The following is a 21,873-nucleotide window of genomic DNA, read 5'->3' on the forward strand; positions in this document are numbered from 1 at the left end:
ACCCACCTGCAAGCATTACCTTTTGGATAAAAAAAGAATTATCCAAATCGGTCCACTAGCGGCGGAGTTATGCCGTAACACACATAAAAAATAAAAATAAAAAAAAAAATATACCGACGAATTGAATACCTCCTTCTTTTGGGAAGTCGGTTAAAAATAGATATTAAATCTAATTTGTATATTGCATATATTACGTTACTCATTTTTGTATTAGAGTATTCATTCCTATTTTTATTTAACATTTAATTACAGAGTAAAGTAACTTTAGTCTCAAATTATCCGAACAGATGGTGACCCGATTTAAAAGTAATACAGATTTAAGAATTACTGCGTATATAGAGAATCACTTGGTGAACTGGCATGTTTCTTGTCCAGGTATCGTAAACGCCACACAATTTTACTATAGGGCCCCAATTTTAGTGGTCGTAAAATAAAAACGCAGTTAAATCCACGCATTGTGCCGGCCATGTTGGATTTATGGACGCGAACGATTCGTATTATCTGTTTAGAACTGTCAAAGATTGTCTATTGCCTCACGAGGTTTGTGTTTTACGAATTGCAATAATCTTGTGTTACTTACGTCTCTATATTGTTCACTTTAACACGAAATTTTATATTAACAGATAAACTAGATGACACAGAGAGTTAAATAAAATTATAAGCGAAATAAAACGTTCTATTAATTATTATAAATTTAACTTTAAACAAATATGTTTTTTGACGATACAATATTAGACAATTAAGAATTATTTTTCGTATTCGATTGTGTCAATGCAAAGATGCTTTGGCTTTTATTGTTGAACAAACTAGCAAGCAGCTACCGGAATTTGACATAGATGTTCACATTTGCAGATGCGTTATCTTTAATCAACGGTGTCTCTATTACTCTTAACTTGTTGATATGTATTTGCTGTCTAAGTTCTAAACCAAGAATTACGTTAAACATTGTTAGAAATATGAGATAGTTCAGTTATAGCGTGTTTCTATTTCGTAACAGAACAAAGGGAACCGAGTAGTTGCGAATGTTGACGTTAGTTAAATATAATGATGGATAAATGGCCCTACTGATCGGCATATTTAACTAGCATTGCACCAACTGTTGCACATAATAAAAGGTTTCCACTGACGAAATACCCATTACTATCAATCATCATCTTTCTCCTTATCCTACTCCCGTAGTAACGCAACAGATTTTTGTCCTCTAAACTATCATACGCTATTTCAGTCATCACTCCCATCTTTCATGTTACCTTTCACGCAATCCATCCATCTCTTTCTACTATTTAGAGGTCTACCTCTCCCTATTACTATACCTCTTTACAAGGATATTTCACAAAAATCTAATTTGACGAAATAAAAGGCCATTGTTATTATAAGCCTCTTATTAACGTAGTAATGTTACCAAACACGCCTAAGCCTAGTTTTTCGTATAAAAAAGTATACGAGGCCGCAGGCTGTTAAATAACAAAGGAAAGCCTCAAAGACAGTGTCGCTGGTCGTCCGCAAGAAGTTTTATTACTTCGGAATGACTCGTTGTGTCCAAGGATAAAGGGCTATTAAATGGAAGTTTTTTTCATGTGGGTGGGACCTTCTCAAGCAGTGAGGCTCGTTTGGCTGCGTCACAGTTTCCACTACCAAAACATTAACAAAAACATGTCTCGGTATTAACAAGGAGGATGAAAGAGATACCAATATGTTTTATAGTAATTACATCAATTCATGACTTGATTTATGGACGATATTAAATTGTGACAAATAAATGTTGAGACACAGTTATTTAAAATTAAAACAAAAGCATAAATAACAAAAAACTTACAGGTCATTAAAAAGGTCACAACTTCCTCTCCGATAAAATTGTTTATTAATAAGAAACAATAAGTAATTGAAACGCACTATCGTTTAGATTAGGTTTTAAACTAGCGGTTAAGGCAGTGAATGGCTTGTTTTATAATGTGGTCGTGTTTATTAAATAAAAAGGCGCCAATTAAAAGGCTCCGGTTCACAATTACCGGCGGCTATCGACAGGCCGGGCGCCAGCTACACTATGGTGACCATACTGGCTAGTATTTATAGACATTCCTGATATTAATCGTATTAAAAATGACATTTAGTTTCACAAGACTATTATTAAAGTATTTATAAAGGAGTAGGTTTGCTGTAAACGGAATAATGGTATTTCTTAGTCCTGTCAAATGCACCATAGCTTTGAACATTAATTGAACGGCAAACTATGATTGATACGGCGTCGTTCAGGCGCCTCAAAGTATGCAGGAAGTCTTCAATGTAACATGCTAACAATGTCGTGATAGTTAAGTCTCCATTCCCTTCAATACTTAAATAGTTTAGGATTACATTTAAGTACCTTGTAAAGAACATAAGCAAAGGAAATATAGTTGATTATGCAAAGACTACCACATCATATCTGTTTTTAGACGAAACAGATTAACTTCGTTTACACGACACAATGAGAATAATCGCAAGCGTTACTAAAGAATAAAAGTGTGTCAATAATTGGCGCTTAAATAATAGCTAAATAAGTTAACACGTGAGAATCAAAGGACATCACCAGTTCGCTATATGTCCCCAAAGGTAAGGAACCTACCTAAATTCAGTGTCTAGGCCACAGTTAACCACTGACTGATTGCGTATTGGATGACTTCATACATATCTTCACCAATATCTGCAGGCACCAAAATATGTACACATAAAATTCTAAAACCGAAAATCACATGTCACTTGGCGTAGATTTAGCATAGTTTGGAATATAGGCTCCTTACTTTTGTTTTTCTAATTACACGCGGATGGAGTCGCGGGCGAAAGTTAGTCTTTTATAAGGATTGTCATAATACATTCTTACAAAAGTATTACAACAATCTTGTCAGTGTAATAACTCTACTATCATGATTACTATCATATTTAACACTCTTATTATTAATACCGCTTAGACTTTATGTGTCCATGAGATTATTTAATAGCTGATGTTTGGCGATAAGGATATAAGTTTGTTTTACGAAGCCGTAATGTAGTGCGTGGAGAAAGTAGACGTTGTCTCTTGATCTAAGATTCCGTACTAGGCTTTATCAGGAGATTATTCTATGAGGATATCTTACATCTTTGATCTGTGAAACATGTAAATAGAGAAGTCAGCAAGGTAACCAATTCAGAGAGTTATGAAAAGTCTGTTCTTGGACTGCTCACTCTGTTGGCATAATGGGTATTCGTTCTCCAAATCGATTTATCATTTTCTTCTCTCTTTCAATCGTGTCTTCTTTACCTTGAATCAAGTGTATGAGAATTATAGCTACAATATACTTTAGATTTTGTATAAACAGTCCACAGAGCAGTAGTGTAACTTTGTGTACGTGACGCAGATATCTAGCGAATAATTTACGCAATGGACCAGGTATTCGGCGAGGTTGTAAATCAAAACGAGTCGATACAACCTGCCGGCGTGGCGTCGCGCTGTCGCCGCCGTGGGCAGACCCGGCAAATGCCATCTAACCTTCCCTTGTCCCCTTCCCTTCCACACCTTACTATCCTTGTACTTAAGTATTATATTAACAAGGACTATTAATTGATTTGAATTAAAACAATTGATAGCGTAACAATAATAATGCACGTAAACAAAAGACGCTAGGACATGATAAATGGACAAAATAGCGGTATTCATTTTAAATTTATCTAATCTCAGATAATGCATCTATACTAATATAATAAAGCGTAAACATACACTACTTTGTGGCGTAGGATGTCGGTAATCACAGCATTTTTTTGAATAATCATTTCTTTAATAAAAAGGCCTACACTTACGACACGCTTTACGCTATATATTTTCACGCTATCAAACTGAAATGTACTTTTACCCCCTGTAAATGAATTGTAAAAAAAAGCCATGTGGGAAAGGGACCATAAACTACAAGCTGCCAACATTAAGGAAGCAAGGTTATTATGGTAACGATAATTTTGACATTTGCAATTGAGAATTTTACAAATGTAAACAACAAAACAAAAGTTTTTATAATTTCATGCGGATGAAGCCGCACGGGAACAGCTAGTGATGCATAAAATTTTACGCCACTGCTCACTTTTAACCATGACTTCATTAAAAAGATAAACGTTATCATTTGAGTCATTATTTCAGCGAGAAATCAACTGATAACATTGTGCACACCAATCGAAATATTCAATATTTAATATTATATCAAAATTAGACGTGGACACAATCGCAAAGTGCATCGTAAAATTAAAATTTTGTCAATGAAATTACAATAAAACATGTCTTTGGTTGTATCTTGTAGGCGGCTTTTATGGCTCTCAGCAATTCACAATAGCGATTTCATTGTCAACCGACAGGTATAAATTGATCTATGTAAACAACATTTTAACGATGAGTTAAAAGAAAATTGGGTTCGCATCGAGGATCAGAAAGTACTGGTCAGTCTGAATACCTAAAAGGTTTTAACGACGTGGGCGAACTGTGGCGATATTAAAAAGGCAACAGAAATGTTTTGGTGATGTTATTAAAGAAATGACTGCTATAGGTATACAGGGTGATTCTTAATGGACGGATCAACGCTTTGTGGAGTTAAAGGACCTCAATAGGTTTAAGCGTAAACTATGTTGCCTGAATATCTGTAGTTTTAAAGTTAATATATGATGGCTATTGAGGTTTTCTATCCGTATGATCCGTCCGTTAAAAATCACCCTGTATATTACATTTAATTTAACCTTTAAATGTAGCTAAAGATGTATTAATCAGTTATAAAATATAGAATCGGAATTTTAAATATCATTCAGTTTTTTTGTAGATTTAATAAAGTCATAATAAAACAAAGGATAGAACGTTTTTACTTCGTTCCAAACTGTTACTTCGTATTACGTATTCAAATAAACGCTATGAAAAAGCACTTCTCTCTAGATATTTAGAAAGTCGTTACAATAAGCGAAGTTGGTGTTGATGTTTGCATATTTTAATTATTCCGTCCATTCTTTGGAGGGACAAGAAATGTTGAGTTTTTGAACGCCTTCGAATTATTCTAAATGAAAATACGTTGGTGAGTTCAGAATTTAAGGCACGTCGGTCTCACACCGCGTTGTTTACGTTAAATAAGGTTCCGCTAAGTAAAAGTAAACCCGGAGGATTTTGCCCCACTGAGTTGAATGAAAAATTAAGACATTTTTTGTCAGATCTTATTTCCCCTTCGGGTATTTGAGAATTTTTTTTTCGGGATGGAAAATAATTATCGTTTCCTCTTTGTGTATTGTTTTTTGTGGACGATAACAATCTGTTGTTTTGTTATTATTATTTTTTTTTTCAAATCATATGCTGACAGGCTAGCGGCCATCTGAGTTCCCTGAAAAAGCTGATGCATTGTCGATCCTAAATCGACGGAGGAAGGCTCGCACGAAGATATTTAAGTGTACTCCCTACTTAAGTGTACACTCCTTCATTAATTCAAACTTATAACGATATCTTACTTATATTACTTCTGATATAAATTGAAAGATTAGATGAATGGACGGATGTTTGTTAGAGTTTGCCTTCTAAACTGCTGCACGAATCTCGATGAAATTTGGCATAGATGTAAATCATATTCTGCAACAACACATAGGTTATCCACGAAGTTTTTTTTGGATTCCGCTCGAATGGAGTTGCGGTCAAAAGCTAGAATTAAGGCACAGGAAAGTACAATCGAAAGACTACATAGATATGAACAAAAAAGTTACTTATTAAACGAAAGTCCAAAATGATTTCAATTGTCTACTATCAAGATGGAAATCAAATCAAATAGAAATCGTACATACTGAAACAAAATAATCGGACGGCTTACGAGGTGTGGTTGATTGAATTAGACGATAACAAGACGATCCGGCCCGTCTGAATACTGCCATCAGTCACCACGGTTACCCTCTGTTCTATTAATTATTCAACGTCAATTCCACAAGAATCAGGGTTCAGACCGAAACAGAATTACAATTATCATGTTCGGTAACAATCGCTCTTGGGTTAAAGGGTTTTGTCTAATTAATTTTGACCCAACACCATTCATTAGCATTTTACTCTCATGAAATATGCAAATCTATACATATAATAAAATTGAAGTGTCTGTTATTACAAAAGAAAAATTCCAGATTTCGGGAACATTACAGGGATGTAATTGCGTTGCTGATAACGAAAATTGCATTTAAAAACTTGTCTGTCTGTCTGTCCGCAAGCCGCGTTTTCTCCGGCTAATCTCCGAAACCGCTGGGCCCATTTTAACCGGACTTTCGCTAAAGGATAACTGACATATACGGGCATATTATCGGCTACTTCTTTATATTAACATTGCGTGGACGATGTCGCGGGTAACAGCTGGTTAACTGTAAAAAATAACTTTCTACTTTGATATATCAGATATGTGTGAACATATCAGTGCTTAAATATATGGGAACAATTAAACGTATATGGATTGCAGATCTATTGCTTTTTCACTTAAGTGCAACTTACCTTTGCAAATATAAGAACTTGTTTATCAGTCAGAATGCAAGAGGCGTTATGAAGTGCCGATTTCCCTCGGGCACAAAGGAATCGATAGCTATTGTGTCTCCCCTTCGACATTAAATTATGGAGGGAGCATTACATCCTAGCGACATCTGCCGACTCGATCAGGTTTACCTTTTATCAATATTTGCCTACTTGATTCTTGTATAATGTAGAGAAAATTGTGTTTGACGCGAATCACATATGCAAATGCTAAAGTTCTTATAGTATGGTAAATTATATTTACCTAAACAAAGTATCATAAATGTACTAGCTTTCGGCCACGACTCAGTTCGCGTGTAATATAAAAACAAAAGTGAGTAGCCTATGTGTTCTTCCAGACTATCCTCTACATCTACACCAAATTTCATAAAAATCTGTTCAGTCGTTTAGGCTAAAAACTATAACAAACATCCATCCATCTAAATTTTCGCATTTATAATATTAGTAAGATTTATTTTAAAATTTGAATGTAATTTAAACGATAGCAGTCTCAAAATTGTTGAGTTTTCAAAGTTGTTGTTATCAAAGTTTTTTCTGTAGGTTATTTAAGTTTAGGTGTATAAATATTTTTAAACTTTAGTAACGCTCTAAATATTTCATTACAGTATTTCAAAACAGTAATTGGCTATGTTATCGCTTAGGAAGTTTATCAACAAGTTCGTTTAATAAAGAAACCTTTTCTTTCGCTCGCACGAATAAATTGCCATAAGATCCAGTTTTTAGTGACTTAATCATGCGTGCTTTTGTTTTAATTATTATAATTGCATACCATATAAAAATCATGTTGCATACATGTATAACCAAATTCGCAAAAACTTTTACATCAACCCACGCGTTTATTATGTAGGAATTTTATAGGTTGCAAATTATGAAACAAAAAATGTATTAAAAAGCGATAATGCTACCTTATTTGATAGAAAAGTGTTTTTTTTTAATTTATTTTAAATTAAGTAACAACGCAACAACACGTTGTTTAAAAATATACCATAACAAAACTTTTTGGACACGAATACTGGCATAAAACACTTGAATATTTGTAAGAAAGCCATTTGCCATAAAAGGAATATGAATCAATTTTGTCCATTGGCAATCACAGTTTCGAGATCAGACCTAACGTGTAGATTTTCAGTCGAAACAATTGCTACATGCAAATAAATGATCAATAATATTAAGAAAAATATTTTGAATCTGTACATATAATAAAATTGTTGTGTCTGTTTGTAATATCAAAAGAAAAATTCCAGATTTCGGGAAGATGTATTTGCGTTGCTGATAACGAGAATCGCATTTAAATTTTTTTTGTCTGTCCGCACGCCGCGTTTGTTCCGGATAATCTCCGTAAAGGCTTTACCGATCTCGACCGGACTTTCACTGCAGGGTAGCTGACGTAGACGGACTTATTATAGGCTTTTATCTCAATATTTCGTGGACGAAGTCACGGGCAACAGTTACTCTTCCATAAATTTAACATATTCTGGTTTTCAATACAACTGAAAATGTGTCAAATAGCAATTTCGTAGAGTATAACTATTTTAAAGTAAACAATGATACAAGCATAGAGATATTTCAAATGGAACCGGATTTTATTTACATTTTACAATAACAATGACCTAAAAATCTAAAAGCCGCTTTCTTTGACAGGTTAGACTTTTATATTCGAGATATCTATAACTAATGGCGTATTCAAAATGTTAATGCATAAACACGTATAACACAAATAATGCTGGCGCCGATAAAAACGGAATATACAACTTAAAGTTATACTCAGTGATGAATTAACACATTAATAAAAGCAAAACAACTGTTAACAAACGCCTTGCTATGACTTTGTGTAGCTTTGAAGAATGTAATAAAGAACCCGCCCCTGCTACGCTCATCTCCAATACTGTTACTAAAATGTATTTATTTACAAGCTGTTGCCCACGACTTCGTCCGTGGAGTTTAAAAGTTCAAATCCTACGTTCTCCCCCTTTTTTAACCTATTACCTAATGTATTAATTTAGTTGTAATCTACGTAATAACATAAATCTACTGATGTAAGATTCCAAATTTCTAAGCCCGGTAGTTTGCGAGTTGATTTTTCGGTTACCCTTATTGTTTGTGTTTTTTCTTTTAAACTATTTGTCCAATTTAAATACTGTAAAGGACAATTTTATTCCACATTACATTCTCCTGATAACACAATACCTAATAGTAGAAAACAATTGCAAAATTTTTCTCGAATATTCCTAACAGAAGTTGTTTCATATTCTCACAAATGATGGGGAGGAATGGAATTGTTTTCTTTTGTAAGATATCGTCCGGGATTACCGACATTAGGAACATTACAAAGACGTTAATAAAACTGCCCGTTTCTGTCACGTAATCACATAAGCTGATTATATCACATTTGTATTCCATTAATTTTGCTAATCCTTTGTCATTTCTGTTTCGACAAAACAAATGACTGATATTTGTTGCTCTTTGTATTTGTTAAAATAAATAATCTGTCCTTAAAAATAAGTCCACTGCTAGTCCTTATATTTAAAAAAATGAATTGTAAAAAAAAACAAAAATTAAAACAGGTTTGAATTAGTGACGTGCGTCAACTAAAAGCGTGCACACATTTTTGACAAAACTATCGCACAACTGTTTAGTCTTCTTTCATTCTTTTCAGCTTATATGGAGGTGCGCACACTACTCGATTTTTAGTTATGCTACTAAGTTGAAATGGCTGTAAAACAGCTGAAAATCGCACAACTGTTGTGCGATAGTTTAGTCAAAGGTGATCGCCTGCTCTAAAACTGTATCCACTAAGTTGATAGCTATAAATATGTCAGGATATGTCGTAGGTAGGGCAGACGCGTCAAAGCAAACATGCCTGAGGTCGTGTTGTCGGTTATCTGACGGACAGCATCTCGGGGGCACGTCCGGAGGAGGGAAGCCTCTTTGTCGTATGTTTAATTCACAAGAAATTGACTATTTCATGTACTCACATTTTTTGTAAGGATATTTTCACCTTTATTACTTGAACTTGTAGAAATATAACTTTTTAAACCCATGTATTGTTTTATTAAGTTTGCTTAAGGCATTTTAAAAACATCACTTTAACTACTTATTTAACATATTTTAAGTCTGTAATAATTTAAATTAAAACAATTAAAATTTACGTAAAAGAAATCATATTACAAACTGTGATAGAGATCTTAATTTTTTACTAAAGTGTATATTTTTAATACTATGTACACACTAAGGGCCACTTAAGTATTCAATCGCTACCGCTTGTGAATCGCGCCACAAGAAGCTGTGTATCCGGCGCCTACATCTCGCAGGCGCGATGGCAGATAGTAATGTATATTTACTGTAATTACTACGATCATATCGCCGCGGGTAAGGTTCGACCCCTAACCGATAAATAAACGATCATTTTGACACAATATTTTCCCGCTAAAACCAAAACAATACACAGGTGTGAAATATATTCACTGCCATAAGTTAATCTATTGTTACCTATAGGTACTTGCCCTGTCTATCCACTATGACTTACAACAGTAGGAATTGCAGCTACTTACTTTGTTGGTGATCCTGTAGGTAGCACACTTAAGTTCAGCTACCAACTACCCCGTTTGTACTTATTCATACATTTATTGGTGAAAGTTTTGTTGAAATCGGCCTTGTACTTTTTGAATTATTACAAACATTTCGTCTTTATAATATTAGTGTATATAATTCTGTCTTAATGAACGCATTTTAAAGTTTACTTACAATGGACATAGCCAAATTCAGCTGAGTCTGGAAATTTTACCGATAATCGAAACTTCTGGAATCTTCTAGAACAATGCGAGGTACTTACCTGAAACAAAACAACATCATAAATTGGAAACTCATTCATAAATCAAAGTTTAAAATGAAATATCGAAAGTGCGGATGGCAGTTCTGTAAATTATTGTTCCCAGTTCCAGTTTAAGGGAATTTAACTGAATTGTACGGAACTCTGTGGCTTTTGAACAACGAAACTAATTCTATAGATCAAATTTTATATAGAAATTCTAACTTGGTAACCTACACAGCACACGTGCGGCTTTCAACTTCTGATTAATTAATTCGTACTAATTTGTACTCTATATTCAAAGTAATAGAGTGCTAAATGATTCCAATCTTATTAAACTACGACAGGAATTAAATAAAACGATAATTATTACATTAGTGGAAAAAGGGTTTAACAATAAACATCAACCAGGTAAATAATAAAACTGTCTTGTTAAAATGTTTTTCAATTAGTTATTTTGCAAAAATCTGTTCTTATTATTTAAAACTTAGACCTCAACCTTTTGGTAGACCGTAAGGTACAAAGGGCGGTGGGCGAACAATACAGGGTATTGAAGACATAAAGGGCACACCCACACATTGAGCCTATTATAATACTCTGTGGGGTTCGATTCGATTTCGCGGCGACGATTTTTTGCGCTATTAGTTCTTTCAATACATCGAATTTCAAGGACGATTAATGACCTGAGATCGATTCCCCACTTTGAGAGCGTGTTTTATATGTTAAACTTGTAACTAAAAGCACGGGCAATATACCAGAACTTTTCAGTTTTAAAATGGTACATCATGTTGGTATAGTGTTGCCTTGTTTAGTCTCGCTGTGATTCCTATGAGCTTACATGGAGGTGCGCACACTACTCCATTTTTAGTTGTGCAACTAAATAGTGGAATTGACTGCGAAACAATCGACAATCGCACAACAGTTGTGCGATAGTTTAGTCAAAGGTGTGCCCGTGTTTAAGAAACAGTGATTTTATTTAGTTTGTAATATTTAAGTACTTAAGTTTATAGCTTAAATTTACCAAGAAACTAATTTTAATGAAAAATTCTTTTATAAATCTAAGCGCAAAGAATCTCATGCAGCAGGACCTAAATCAAGGGATTCCAAACAATAATACACGAGTGGGTCGCACGAATGCAAATTCTAAAGCCGGGACAGGGTCGCTTCAGACGTATACCTTTTTATAAACGTTTGCACGAATTCTTTGTGCCCAATGTCTGATAAAAGGAAGGAATATTTTCGGGACAACAAAAGCTATTCTGAATGTATTAAAATGTTGACAACTTTTTGCTTTCGGCGACTTAGAAATGATGACGAATGAGATAAGAGGGTGATGGCGACGTTTTTATAAGAGTTTTTGAAGGCATTTTTAAAGATTTGAGGTAGAAATGTTATGTTAAAATAGATTAATCAAATTAAGACGAATGAAAAACGAACTATGTTCTCTATAGCTTTGCGTTTTTAATTTAGTTATTTAGTTACTTTGAACACTATTCTTCACCGCAGACACATCTTTTTTTAAACCCGCAAAGAAAATTAACATTTTTATTAAAATTCAGTTATTATTAATAATACATTTATTAATAATTCGCAAAAATAAACAACTGCGCGTCTAAACAATTTATAAGAAGTACTCTCTCATTCATACATTTATCATTGATGATTATGACATTATGACTATGTCGGTGGCACGGGCGATGCGTGTCAATTACGTAAATATTATTCAGCGGGGACAATACAGTTACTATTGCTCAGCTGCCCGGCTTAAACAAATAGGGTTGCCACCTTATGAAAATCATATTAAATAATTAAAATAAAAATTATCCAAGTTCGAAAAGAAAGCTTTAGGACAACTTATATGTTTTAATTCACTTTATACCATATCTATAATCGTCCTAATACTTTAATCTCCCAACTAAACTGTAATTACTCGACTATGAAACAGTTTTTTTTTAAAGTTTTAAACAACAATACAGCTCTAGACATAATAATGAAATGTTAAAAATCAAAAGGTTAGAGGCAGCCCTAGCTTAGATGGTTTAAACAATCAATTTAAAATGAAATATGACACCAAGCATCTTCAGAAACAATGGCCAGTTATAAACAGAAGCTCGAACGCAACTTATAAAATACAGATGTTTATTTTGTACGCAAAGAATAGTAAATTGAATTATAACCAATGCATTATTTCATAACTGAAATAGAGTAATCTCGATAACTCTTAGTGTCGAAATGTAGATTAAGTAACTATGTTGTTTTTCAACAATACGCTTTTACGATATATATTATAATTTATGCTATACTAGCTTTTGCCCGCGATTTCGTCTACGTGAAATTAAATAAAAACAAAATTGAGTTTATGTGTTCTTCAAGATAACTCTCTACATCTATACCAAATTTCATCGAAATACGTTCTGCAGTTTAGGCTACAAACTCTAACAAACATCCATTCATCCATCTAAACTTTTACATTTCTAATATCAGCAAGATTATGCAAGAACTTAAAAAGCTTTTTTGAGTGTTTAAATTAGTATTCGTTACAATTCACAAGTAGTTTGTACAACCCTATCGTTTTTAAAAACAAAAGATTTCTCTATAAAAACGTACAAAACCCTATTTCGACAACCTTAAGTTCTATTTAACATAAACCGTCAACAAAGAAAAGCCATAAGATGCCTATGATTGAAATATTGATAATTTGTAAAAAAAAAACAACGCCGCGTCGATAAAAAAGGTTTTTATAAACTCGAAGATGCAATAAAAGTCACATAAGGTAAAATAGCTCTTAAAGTTATCGTCTTATGGTTGATTTTTTAAAGAAGCTTATTTGAAAAATTCTGTATGCACTTATTACACTAACAAGCTCGTGACCTACCACTTTATACTAATTTAAGGGAATTATCTTCACTATAAAAGTACGTTTTAGTACTTTGGTAATTGTTCTTAATATTTTGTACGCAAAATAGTATTAAAGCAGGCAGTATTACAAAGTCCCTGGTTTTTCTCTCTAGTAGTAATTAGAAGTATTTTTGAATTAATTAAAGGCTGGCTAAAGATTGCAAACTAATGCTAGGTTTCTAAAGATTCCATTTATTTTAACATTACCTTATTGTACTAATATATTAAATGCTAAAGTTTAGACGGATGGATGTTTTTTTAGAGTTTGTAGCCTAACTGAACGGATCCCGATGAAATTTGGTATAGATGTAGAGTATGGTCTGGAAGAACACATATGCTACTTAGTTTTTTAATTCCACGCGGACGGAGTGGCGGGCAAAAGCTAGTGATTCATAAGTGTTAGGTTAACCTATGTTTAGACGGAGAACTTAAGTTACGTAGTTAGGAATCATATTTCATGCAGTTATCGAACCAAGAACACTAACTAATTTATAAACGTAGCTGGGAAACCGACCATAAAAAGCATTCTTAGCGTAACAGCGTATAGAGAGCTTAAAATGGAATTAGTAAACAAAGGGTCTACAAGGGAGAGCAGCCATTGTTCATTCTGTTATAGCTTAAAATTAATTTCGGCCAGAGATAGAAGTTATCTCTGCTTAAGCTTGTCGGAATTATTTTGACAAATTGTCAAAGTTGGCAAATATACGTAGATTAAGACAAAGGTTCATTTCATACAAGTGATTTAATTTAAACTTGTGTAACTATACTTATGAAATTATGCTTTAGAATTTAAAAATACTAGCTTTCATCCGTGACTCCGTCTTCATGGATATAATAAATAACAAAAGAAGCCTATGTCTTCTACATTTATGCCAAATTTCATTGAGATCCGTTCAACTGTTTAGGATACACTCTAACAAACATTCATCCATCCATCTACACTTTCGTATTTATACTTAGTAAGATAAGATTGGTAAGAAATGTCTAAACTTGAAATGATTGCTTGAATTTACTGTCTTAAAGCCAATAGTTTATTCATTTTTCATCTAATCTTTAGGAAAACTTTGTTTATTTGATTGTAATGAATAGGCTCAAAAACTACTAGGCCGATTTTAAAAATTCATTCACCGTAAAAGGTTATTGATCTGTGAGTAACATAGGCTATATTTTTTCATTATTACTTTTTAATTTTACGAGGACGGAGTCGCAGGCAAAAGCTAGTATTAAATATTATTGTTTCAAACAGCATTTCAAACCGTACTAGAATCACTTGGCTTATCTAATCATACACTTAACGCAAATAGCATAAAATCTAAGTGACATACCGTGGTGCATTTGCACCGTTATGCGAGTGAAGTGAAAACTGATTCATACTAACCTAACAGTTCAAAAGGCCCGGTATATGCGGTTTTACGTTAATACTTTATGTGAAGAACGAACGTAAATAGTTCCATTTAGAGGTGTATTAGATGTAACAGTTTGCGTTGCATGGCTCGATTTAAATTAATCGGGGAAATGTGTACAAAGAAAATGATATATTTCGTCTTGACCAAATTCTTGTAAATTGTCAAACAACAATCCAACGTGTAAAATATGATACTTTATCTGGCATTGGCGTTTAAGCTATCTGAGCCTCTATCAGCCAGTGGTGGGACAGGCCCTTACTATTATAAATGCGAAAGTTTAGATGTATATTTGTTACTTCATATTAATGCCTTAACCGATCTCGATGAAATTTGGCATAGATTTAAAACATAGTCTAAATAAACACATAGATTACTACTTTTAATCCGTTGCGGGCTATATCAATAAAAAATAAATCTAATATTCAAGCTATGTAGAGTATAAAATTACAGGAATGTGAAAAGCAATGGAATTTTGCATAATTTTAATCATTACATCTAACCGTACATGTGTCGCGAGCGAGACGGTATCGTGTCGGACGCGTGTCGTACGTGCGCCGTGCGATAAGCCGAGACTACGTGCCGTGGCCCAAATGACCCCGGACCTGCGCTCAAATGGATACATTTATTTGCACACAATGCTGGTTTAAATTTAGCCCAAAAACGAGTTTAATAAAAAAATAATCGTATGTACTGAATCTAATAAGGTATCTATATTATACTAATATTGTAAAGAGGAAATATTTGTATTTTTGTATGTATTAGAATGTAATGAAAAACTTCTGGACCGATTTCAAAAATTCTTGCACCATTACTATCTATCAAAAAGCTATGTTGTCACTGAGGAATAGGCTTTATTTTTAATATTTTTTAATTTCACGCAGGCGAAGTCACGAGCAACAGCTAGTTTATAATAAATTTGCAATTTATAATAACTTTCATTGATAGGATTTATCTAAAAACTGCTGAAATTTGTCATAGAACTCCTAATCATATATTAGTTAAAACAAATACTTCGTTTATTAAAAGCCATGCATAAACAAATCACAAAGTAAATTGTAAAAGGAAATCGGTAAAACAAATCTATAAAGCAAAGGGTTCAACGAAACATACGAATTACGATTCCGATTCCCCGACAATTCAATTGAATCCGATGACAAAGTGCGGCGTAACTAATACGTTCACTCAAAAGCAATTTCACTAAAAGACAACCGGCCCGCCATGAACTCTGAACGCTGACAACCGTTGACAATCTACAACCCCTTTTAAGGTACATTTCCACGGTACACGACTCTACGAAATTACTCAGAATAAAAAACCACAAGTTAAAGTAACAAAAAGTGTTGTCTATCTAACTAGGAATACTCAAATAAGTCGTCTTTTCACTAAAAGACTATACATGCGACTTGAGATAGATTTACAAAGTTGGACGACTTTTTTCTAGTGGAAAAAAGGTTTTACTGCGCTGGTCGTTGAACGTTCGCTGTTCAAAGAATTACATTCCATAGAAACCCAGCATTAGATGTATTACTTCCACAACACAACGCAGTGGAAGTGCCACGAGCAGACGGGGTCGGGGAATTCTATTAGTATTGATTTTATGCAGCTTCGCATAAATTGGTTTAGCCTCGATCTTTCCAATACCAGTTACATTGACGATGAATTAAGGAATTTGTTTTCGATTTTTAAAAATAAGGGCGGAATACAAAAAAATACGTTTATTTTTTATACTTAAAAGCACACTTTTAGGTTATTACAAATTACAAAAGAATAAAACCAAGGACACTATTAAGACTTAGATAATAAACATAATCTAGATAAACTTCTGTTTATCTGAACGTGTAAAATTCCGGTTAAACATGCAGTGATATGAACCATTACTTCAAGCCATGTCAGCAGCCAATGCATCGTTTGTATGAACATTTGCTTCCAGCCATTATTATCAGTAACCACTATTTTTAAACATTTGATCCAAAAACACCGTCTAGACCTTATTGTAATGCAATAAGCTTGTAATTTGAATAACAAAATATTCAGATTCGCATGCCGGTTAAGATCAGAGGAATCCTCACGTATAGTCGTTAGGTCTTATAGTACGCAGAAACTTTAACACGCACGCATACAGAAAGGTAAGATGGCGTCGTATTTGCGATAAAACGCTGATAAAAGCTCGCAAGAGACCAACAAGGGTATGGCACGAGCTAATTAAATATGAGATTGAATGTGGTTCACGCAAATAAGGAACGTGCTGTAAATGTTAGAAATTGTAGTGTGAGTATTAAAATTATCATCAAACTTTAGTGATTAAATACTGGTATCAATATTTAGATACGTATCATGTTCGATGGAAGAAAATCAAACAAGACAATGGTGTTCATGACGTACACAATATCACACAAAGAGGCCAATTATTATTTAAGTCTATACCACAGATTTGACATATTGGGAGACGTCGTAGTTAGATAATCGACAGTTACCCAATAAATAATAGGATTTGGCCACGAATCAGTTCGGTAAATAAATCATGATGGATCGCAACGAGGCTTCGATTCATTATTCATTGCGTCGGTTAAATTTATCCAAATCAGAAATAGAATTTCAGTGTACTCGGCCGATCAATCACTCTTCTTTATACCAGTACAAACAATTACCTAATTTAAATATAAGAAAGCGTTTAATTCGTGCAACCGCGGTTTAATCAGATATCCCAAGTAACTGAGCATTTCTCGACCATTTGTACCCGTCGTGCTGATAATTAACTTGGACAGGGCTAGAGCTGTAAACGGTTAACTGCCTTTTAAATAGGAGAATAATGAAAACCGTAACCGGATTCCGAGAGGTTAAGAGTTATGTTTATGCATTTATTTCGTTTTAATACACGGTTAATTAGTGGAGTTAAGTTTAGTGCAGCGGTACTCGGTTTGTTATGAGGTCGGTAGCCTTTACTGTGCAGTTATTTTTATTAAGACGAGAAGCGCTGATCACTCACATAGTAGGAGGTTCTTCCAGCTACCGCCGAGCGCGCGCAGACAGCGGTGCAGACGGGGCGTCGGGTTGGGCGGAGCACGAGGCAATGTCATCCTCACGTCACCTTCCGAAGAACTTCGTGCGAGCAAAGATGAGCCTCTGTCGCGCGACAGAGACCTTCGTCTCCCAAACGGCGCTCCTCTAACAGTAGCAAATGTTTCCTCGCCGGCCACATTTAAGGTTTCCATTGGAATACCTTCGGGCTCATCACGTCTGCTTCGTACTGAAAACGTTCTCCTAAACCCACTGGCTAAACCTTCCATTGTTTTCCGTTTGGGCTTAGGAATTTCTTCCGAGCTAATCACAGTAATATTGTCGAGCTCCTGAGGCTCATACGTTCTGTAAGGTCTAGGCGGTTCAATACCGGACAGGTCCTCTACACCGCCGTGCCTGTATCTTAGTGGTCTACCGCGGTCTATCACTCCGAGTTCATCGTAGCTTCTGTAAGTGGAGGAGGTCCGCCGCGGGGCCGGTGGCCGTCCAGCTCTGTCTATCGTCATTTCGATTGAATTCTTATTTAAGGAACACCTGATAAAGAAACAAAACTTTTAAGGCATTCGTTCCGTAATCGAATATTGGTATCTTTCGATCTGATCATCTCGGCTTGCGATCACCGATTTGGAAAAGTTTTTGTCGTATAAAAACCGTATTTTTTTACAGAAAAAAAAGAAATGAATGACCACAACAAGCCATTTATACGAACAGAGAACTGCAACGTCGATCGGTCGTGTAATAATGAACGGCGGGTATGGTTAACTCCGGCGGGGTTATCGTCTTTAACTGTCGATATTTAAGCGACGACGTCGTGAGGATTATCTCTGCGGGATCGGAGGTTATTACGGTTACAGTTAGTGTTATATTTGCGTGTGGGCCGACGGTTAAACGTAACAATGTCGTGACTTGTCCGACTTCTGAACTAACATCGTAATAAAATATGTTTACCTTTGTAGCTTTGCGATGGACGTAAAATCTACCGTTTACACGAAATCTTGACATTATGCAATTCTCTCTTTAAGTTTGGTCGCAAAATACTACGATGACTTTAAAATATTCATTACGTGGTAACTCCTAAGCGATTAGTTCGTAGATAGAATTAAGTCTGGTCTATCGTTTGGGCTAGTTTTATTGAATAAATGTAGTTGGTATTGATATGATAAACGAATTCGTATAGAAACAAAAAATTATTGTTCCGTCCATTTCAATACAGTTGCCAATGAGGATGGAATAGTTCGAGCGCTGCTCTAACAGTGATCGACAGGGGAAGCCGACGATTATCGAATTAGCATTTCCCACTCGCCGGTCGTACAATGATTGACCGATTTAACCTGAAGCCAGTTCAATTGACGACATGTGTTTCCTCACCTTCCTGCACTTATCAGTTATAGGGTTGACATATTTGATGATTGTTGTACGCATTGTGATTTTGATTTATTACTTATGAAATACGTTTTGAAGTATAGATGGATGTGTGGTGTGACAAGAATGGATAAAGTTAAGAATGTGTATTTTAGAGGAAGTTTGAAAGTAGCGCCAATGGTGGAGAAATTGAGAAGCAAAAGGTTAGTGTGGTATGGACATGTTATGCGACGAGATGATGGGGACATAAACCTGAAAGTAAGAATAAATGTGGATAACTACAAAGGAAGAGGAAGACCGAAGACAGTATGAATGGATTGTGTGAAAAAGGTTATGCTTAAGAAAGAAGTGGATTCAGATATGACGGCTGATAGAGATGTATGGAAGAATAGCACATGATGATGTTATTCCTTTTGAAGTAATAATAAAATTATTATATTATTTGTGGCTTGATGCAGTTTTAATACTGTCACGTCACATAATACGAAAGTCGCCAAATAGTTTGAGTTTTTAAGCAAAAAAAAAGACACTTGTAAAGTTGATAAATTTGTTTATATTTCATGACGTCAATACATAAAGTATTTTAGTTAATGTTATAATTTTTACACCATCTGAAAATCGACCAGTTCCAGTTAAAAAAGAGAGTGAACATACAAATGCCAATATTATTACTGTGAAAAGGGTAAACGCAGGCGTCAACACGCCAACACGTAACAATTGAGAAAAAACACGATGTAAATAATACCGTAAAGGTCTGAGCACGCGAAGTGTTGAAATATGAAACCAATATTATTAATTTTGAAAGTAAAGTTTGAATAATTCAAATATTTTGAATAATCTTGATATTTTAATAAAACTATGAAGAAGGGTACTAACTAATAAATTCCTCTGATATTTATCTAATACTTAAGTTATCAGTCAAAGTATTTGATTTAATTCATTTAAAGAAATCAATCGAAGTAAATAAAAGAATCCAGTCTTGACTTTATAAGTAAACGTCCACTGAAAGTTCTTGCGCTTATAACACGATCCCGGGTACGTGGCAGCTTTATAAAGAAAAAAGACATAAAGGTATTCACGTTTTTGTAGTCCGTGCGGGAAATCGGCACGTTTCCATTAGCTTCTTGTTTCAATGTTACTAGGAAACTGTGGGTAACTGAACATGTGGTAGAATGTAAACCAACTCAAATCCAAACGAATGTATGGAGTGTATGCTCGATTAATTTAATACGCGATCGCAATTTTAATTTGGATTAAGACAGACAGAATAATTTGTACAAGACTTAATAATGTTTGAGTGTTTTTTTTTAAAATATAAGTATCAAAAATATTTTTTGGTTAATTCACTAATATTTCCTTTAACCATTCCAACTAAGCTCTAGGCTTGTGCTAGGATATGGTTCACGACAATAGTCGAATGGCGGGATTCTAACCCTCGACCTTAAGATCGGTAGTCCGTACCCCAAACCATTAGGCTATTGGTGTGTATTTAATAATCGTATTCAGTTAAAAAAAACAGAACATCTCGTATAGAAGACATGCTCTTCATTGAAAAACTAAATACAAACTTATAAGTACTCTTAAGTATTTGTTAGTAAAAAATCCATCATTCAAATTACATTAATAACTTTGGCATAACATCGACCACTTACAATTGTTTCACGAGTGCTATTATTTTACTATCTGCTAACTGATTTCAAACAAAGCAACTCGGAGCGTAAGTGAAGTGCTTGATTAAAACAATTTCAATAAGAAACCACTTATGGTCGAAGTTTCGAGAAGTTAAAATTAGTTTCGCTGAGCACTCGACTGGGGCTAAACAAATCAAACGGCTCTGTTGAAGGATGCGTTTGGAGAGTTAACTTTCGGACGTTTCGGTATTTTTAGACAGTTGAATAAAGAAACAAAATTCATTTCCTTAAAATTATAAGAGAACCTGTGAGCTTATTACGAAGATTGGTAAAAAATTTTCGTATCGTTGACAAAGTATTAGATTTGAGCGGGCGGAGGTATCATACACCAACCGATTTAAAACAAATTTAGTCGATGACGTTACGAATGCTTTCACGCAATTGTCTTACGAATATTCGCAATAGAAGCTGACGCTGTTATCATAATTTTATTAATCCTTGGGTGGTCCACACTATAAAATGTTATTACAGATTATGTATTAAAATGTCATTTACTTTATTACAAAAAATAATGTACTTACTAAAGTACATTACGTAAACATAAAGACCAAATAAACTCCCACAATACAGGTGGACGAATACTTTTACTTAATGTAACTCTAGGGTATGAGAAATCTATGCTAAAGGACTGCTTAAGTAACCATTAAAGCTGAGTGTTGTACGGTTGATGAACATAACATGATGCTATTTTATAATTTTTTTTAATAACTGAAGAAATAATAAAAAGTGAATACTTGAAACACACGCTGTATCTTACTGCCAATTAACCGCGGCTTCTGATAAGAAGCTATAAATCACTAGTCGCAAGAAACATCGCACGCGCCGCCTAATGAAGCAGACTATCTTTGCTAGCGTCAGCTTTGACCTAACAACAAGAAACAAAATACATTAAAAATCATTTGTAACGAACTTCAAATCGAAATCACTATTCGAAATCATATCAGAAATATCCATCATAATCTCCTTGTCCATGTCCTTATTCCGATCGTGTATTCAGAATATCAGCTTTAGCCATCCAAGTCGATATATTTGACCATAATACAGATTTTACTGCCAAACATAATGGAAATACCACTAAACATTTGACAGTTAATAAAGCATGTATTGTACTCATTTACACGAAAAACACGGTCACGTAGTAATAAGTGTTGCCACATCGAAGCA

The 21,873-nt window shown here is 34.4% G+C and overlaps 2 protein-coding genes across 4 annotated transcripts in view; both read right to left on the reverse strand.

Moving 5' to 3' along the window:
* The window catches only part of LOC106107133 (caskin-2), a 223,473-nt gene that overhangs the window by 80,628 nt on the left and 120,972 nt on the right, over nucleotides 1-21,873 (reverse strand). The gene's annotated exons all lie outside the window — the stretch shown is intronic.
* LOC106107135 overlaps nucleotides 1-21,873 on the reverse strand; it is a 94,517-nt gene that overhangs the window by 57,517 nt on the left and 15,127 nt on the right. Inside the window, exons 2-3 of one of the 2 annotated variants that reach the window (XM_013287845.1) lie at nucleotides 17,625-18,190; nucleotides 9,867-9,952 (exon numbers count right to left, since the gene is read on the reverse strand). In XM_013287845.1, the coding sequence (XP_013143299.1) occupies nucleotides 9,882-9,952; nucleotides 17,625-18,162 (609 nt within the window). In that variant the 5' untranslated portion in view covers nucleotides 18,163-18,190 and the 3' untranslated portion in view covers nucleotides 9,867-9,881. Of the gene's footprint in view, nucleotides 1-9,866; nucleotides 9,953-17,624; nucleotides 18,191-21,873 lie in introns of those variants that run through there. The other variant, XM_013287846.1, reaches the window with a different exon arrangement.

Source organism: Papilio polytes, unplaced genomic scaffold (assembly GCF_000836215.1).
Source record: "Papilio polytes unplaced genomic scaffold, Ppol_1.0 DF822067.1, whole genome shotgun sequence".
In the NCBI taxonomy this organism is placed as follows: Eukaryota; Metazoa; Arthropoda; class Insecta; order Lepidoptera; family Papilionidae; genus Papilio; species Papilio polytes.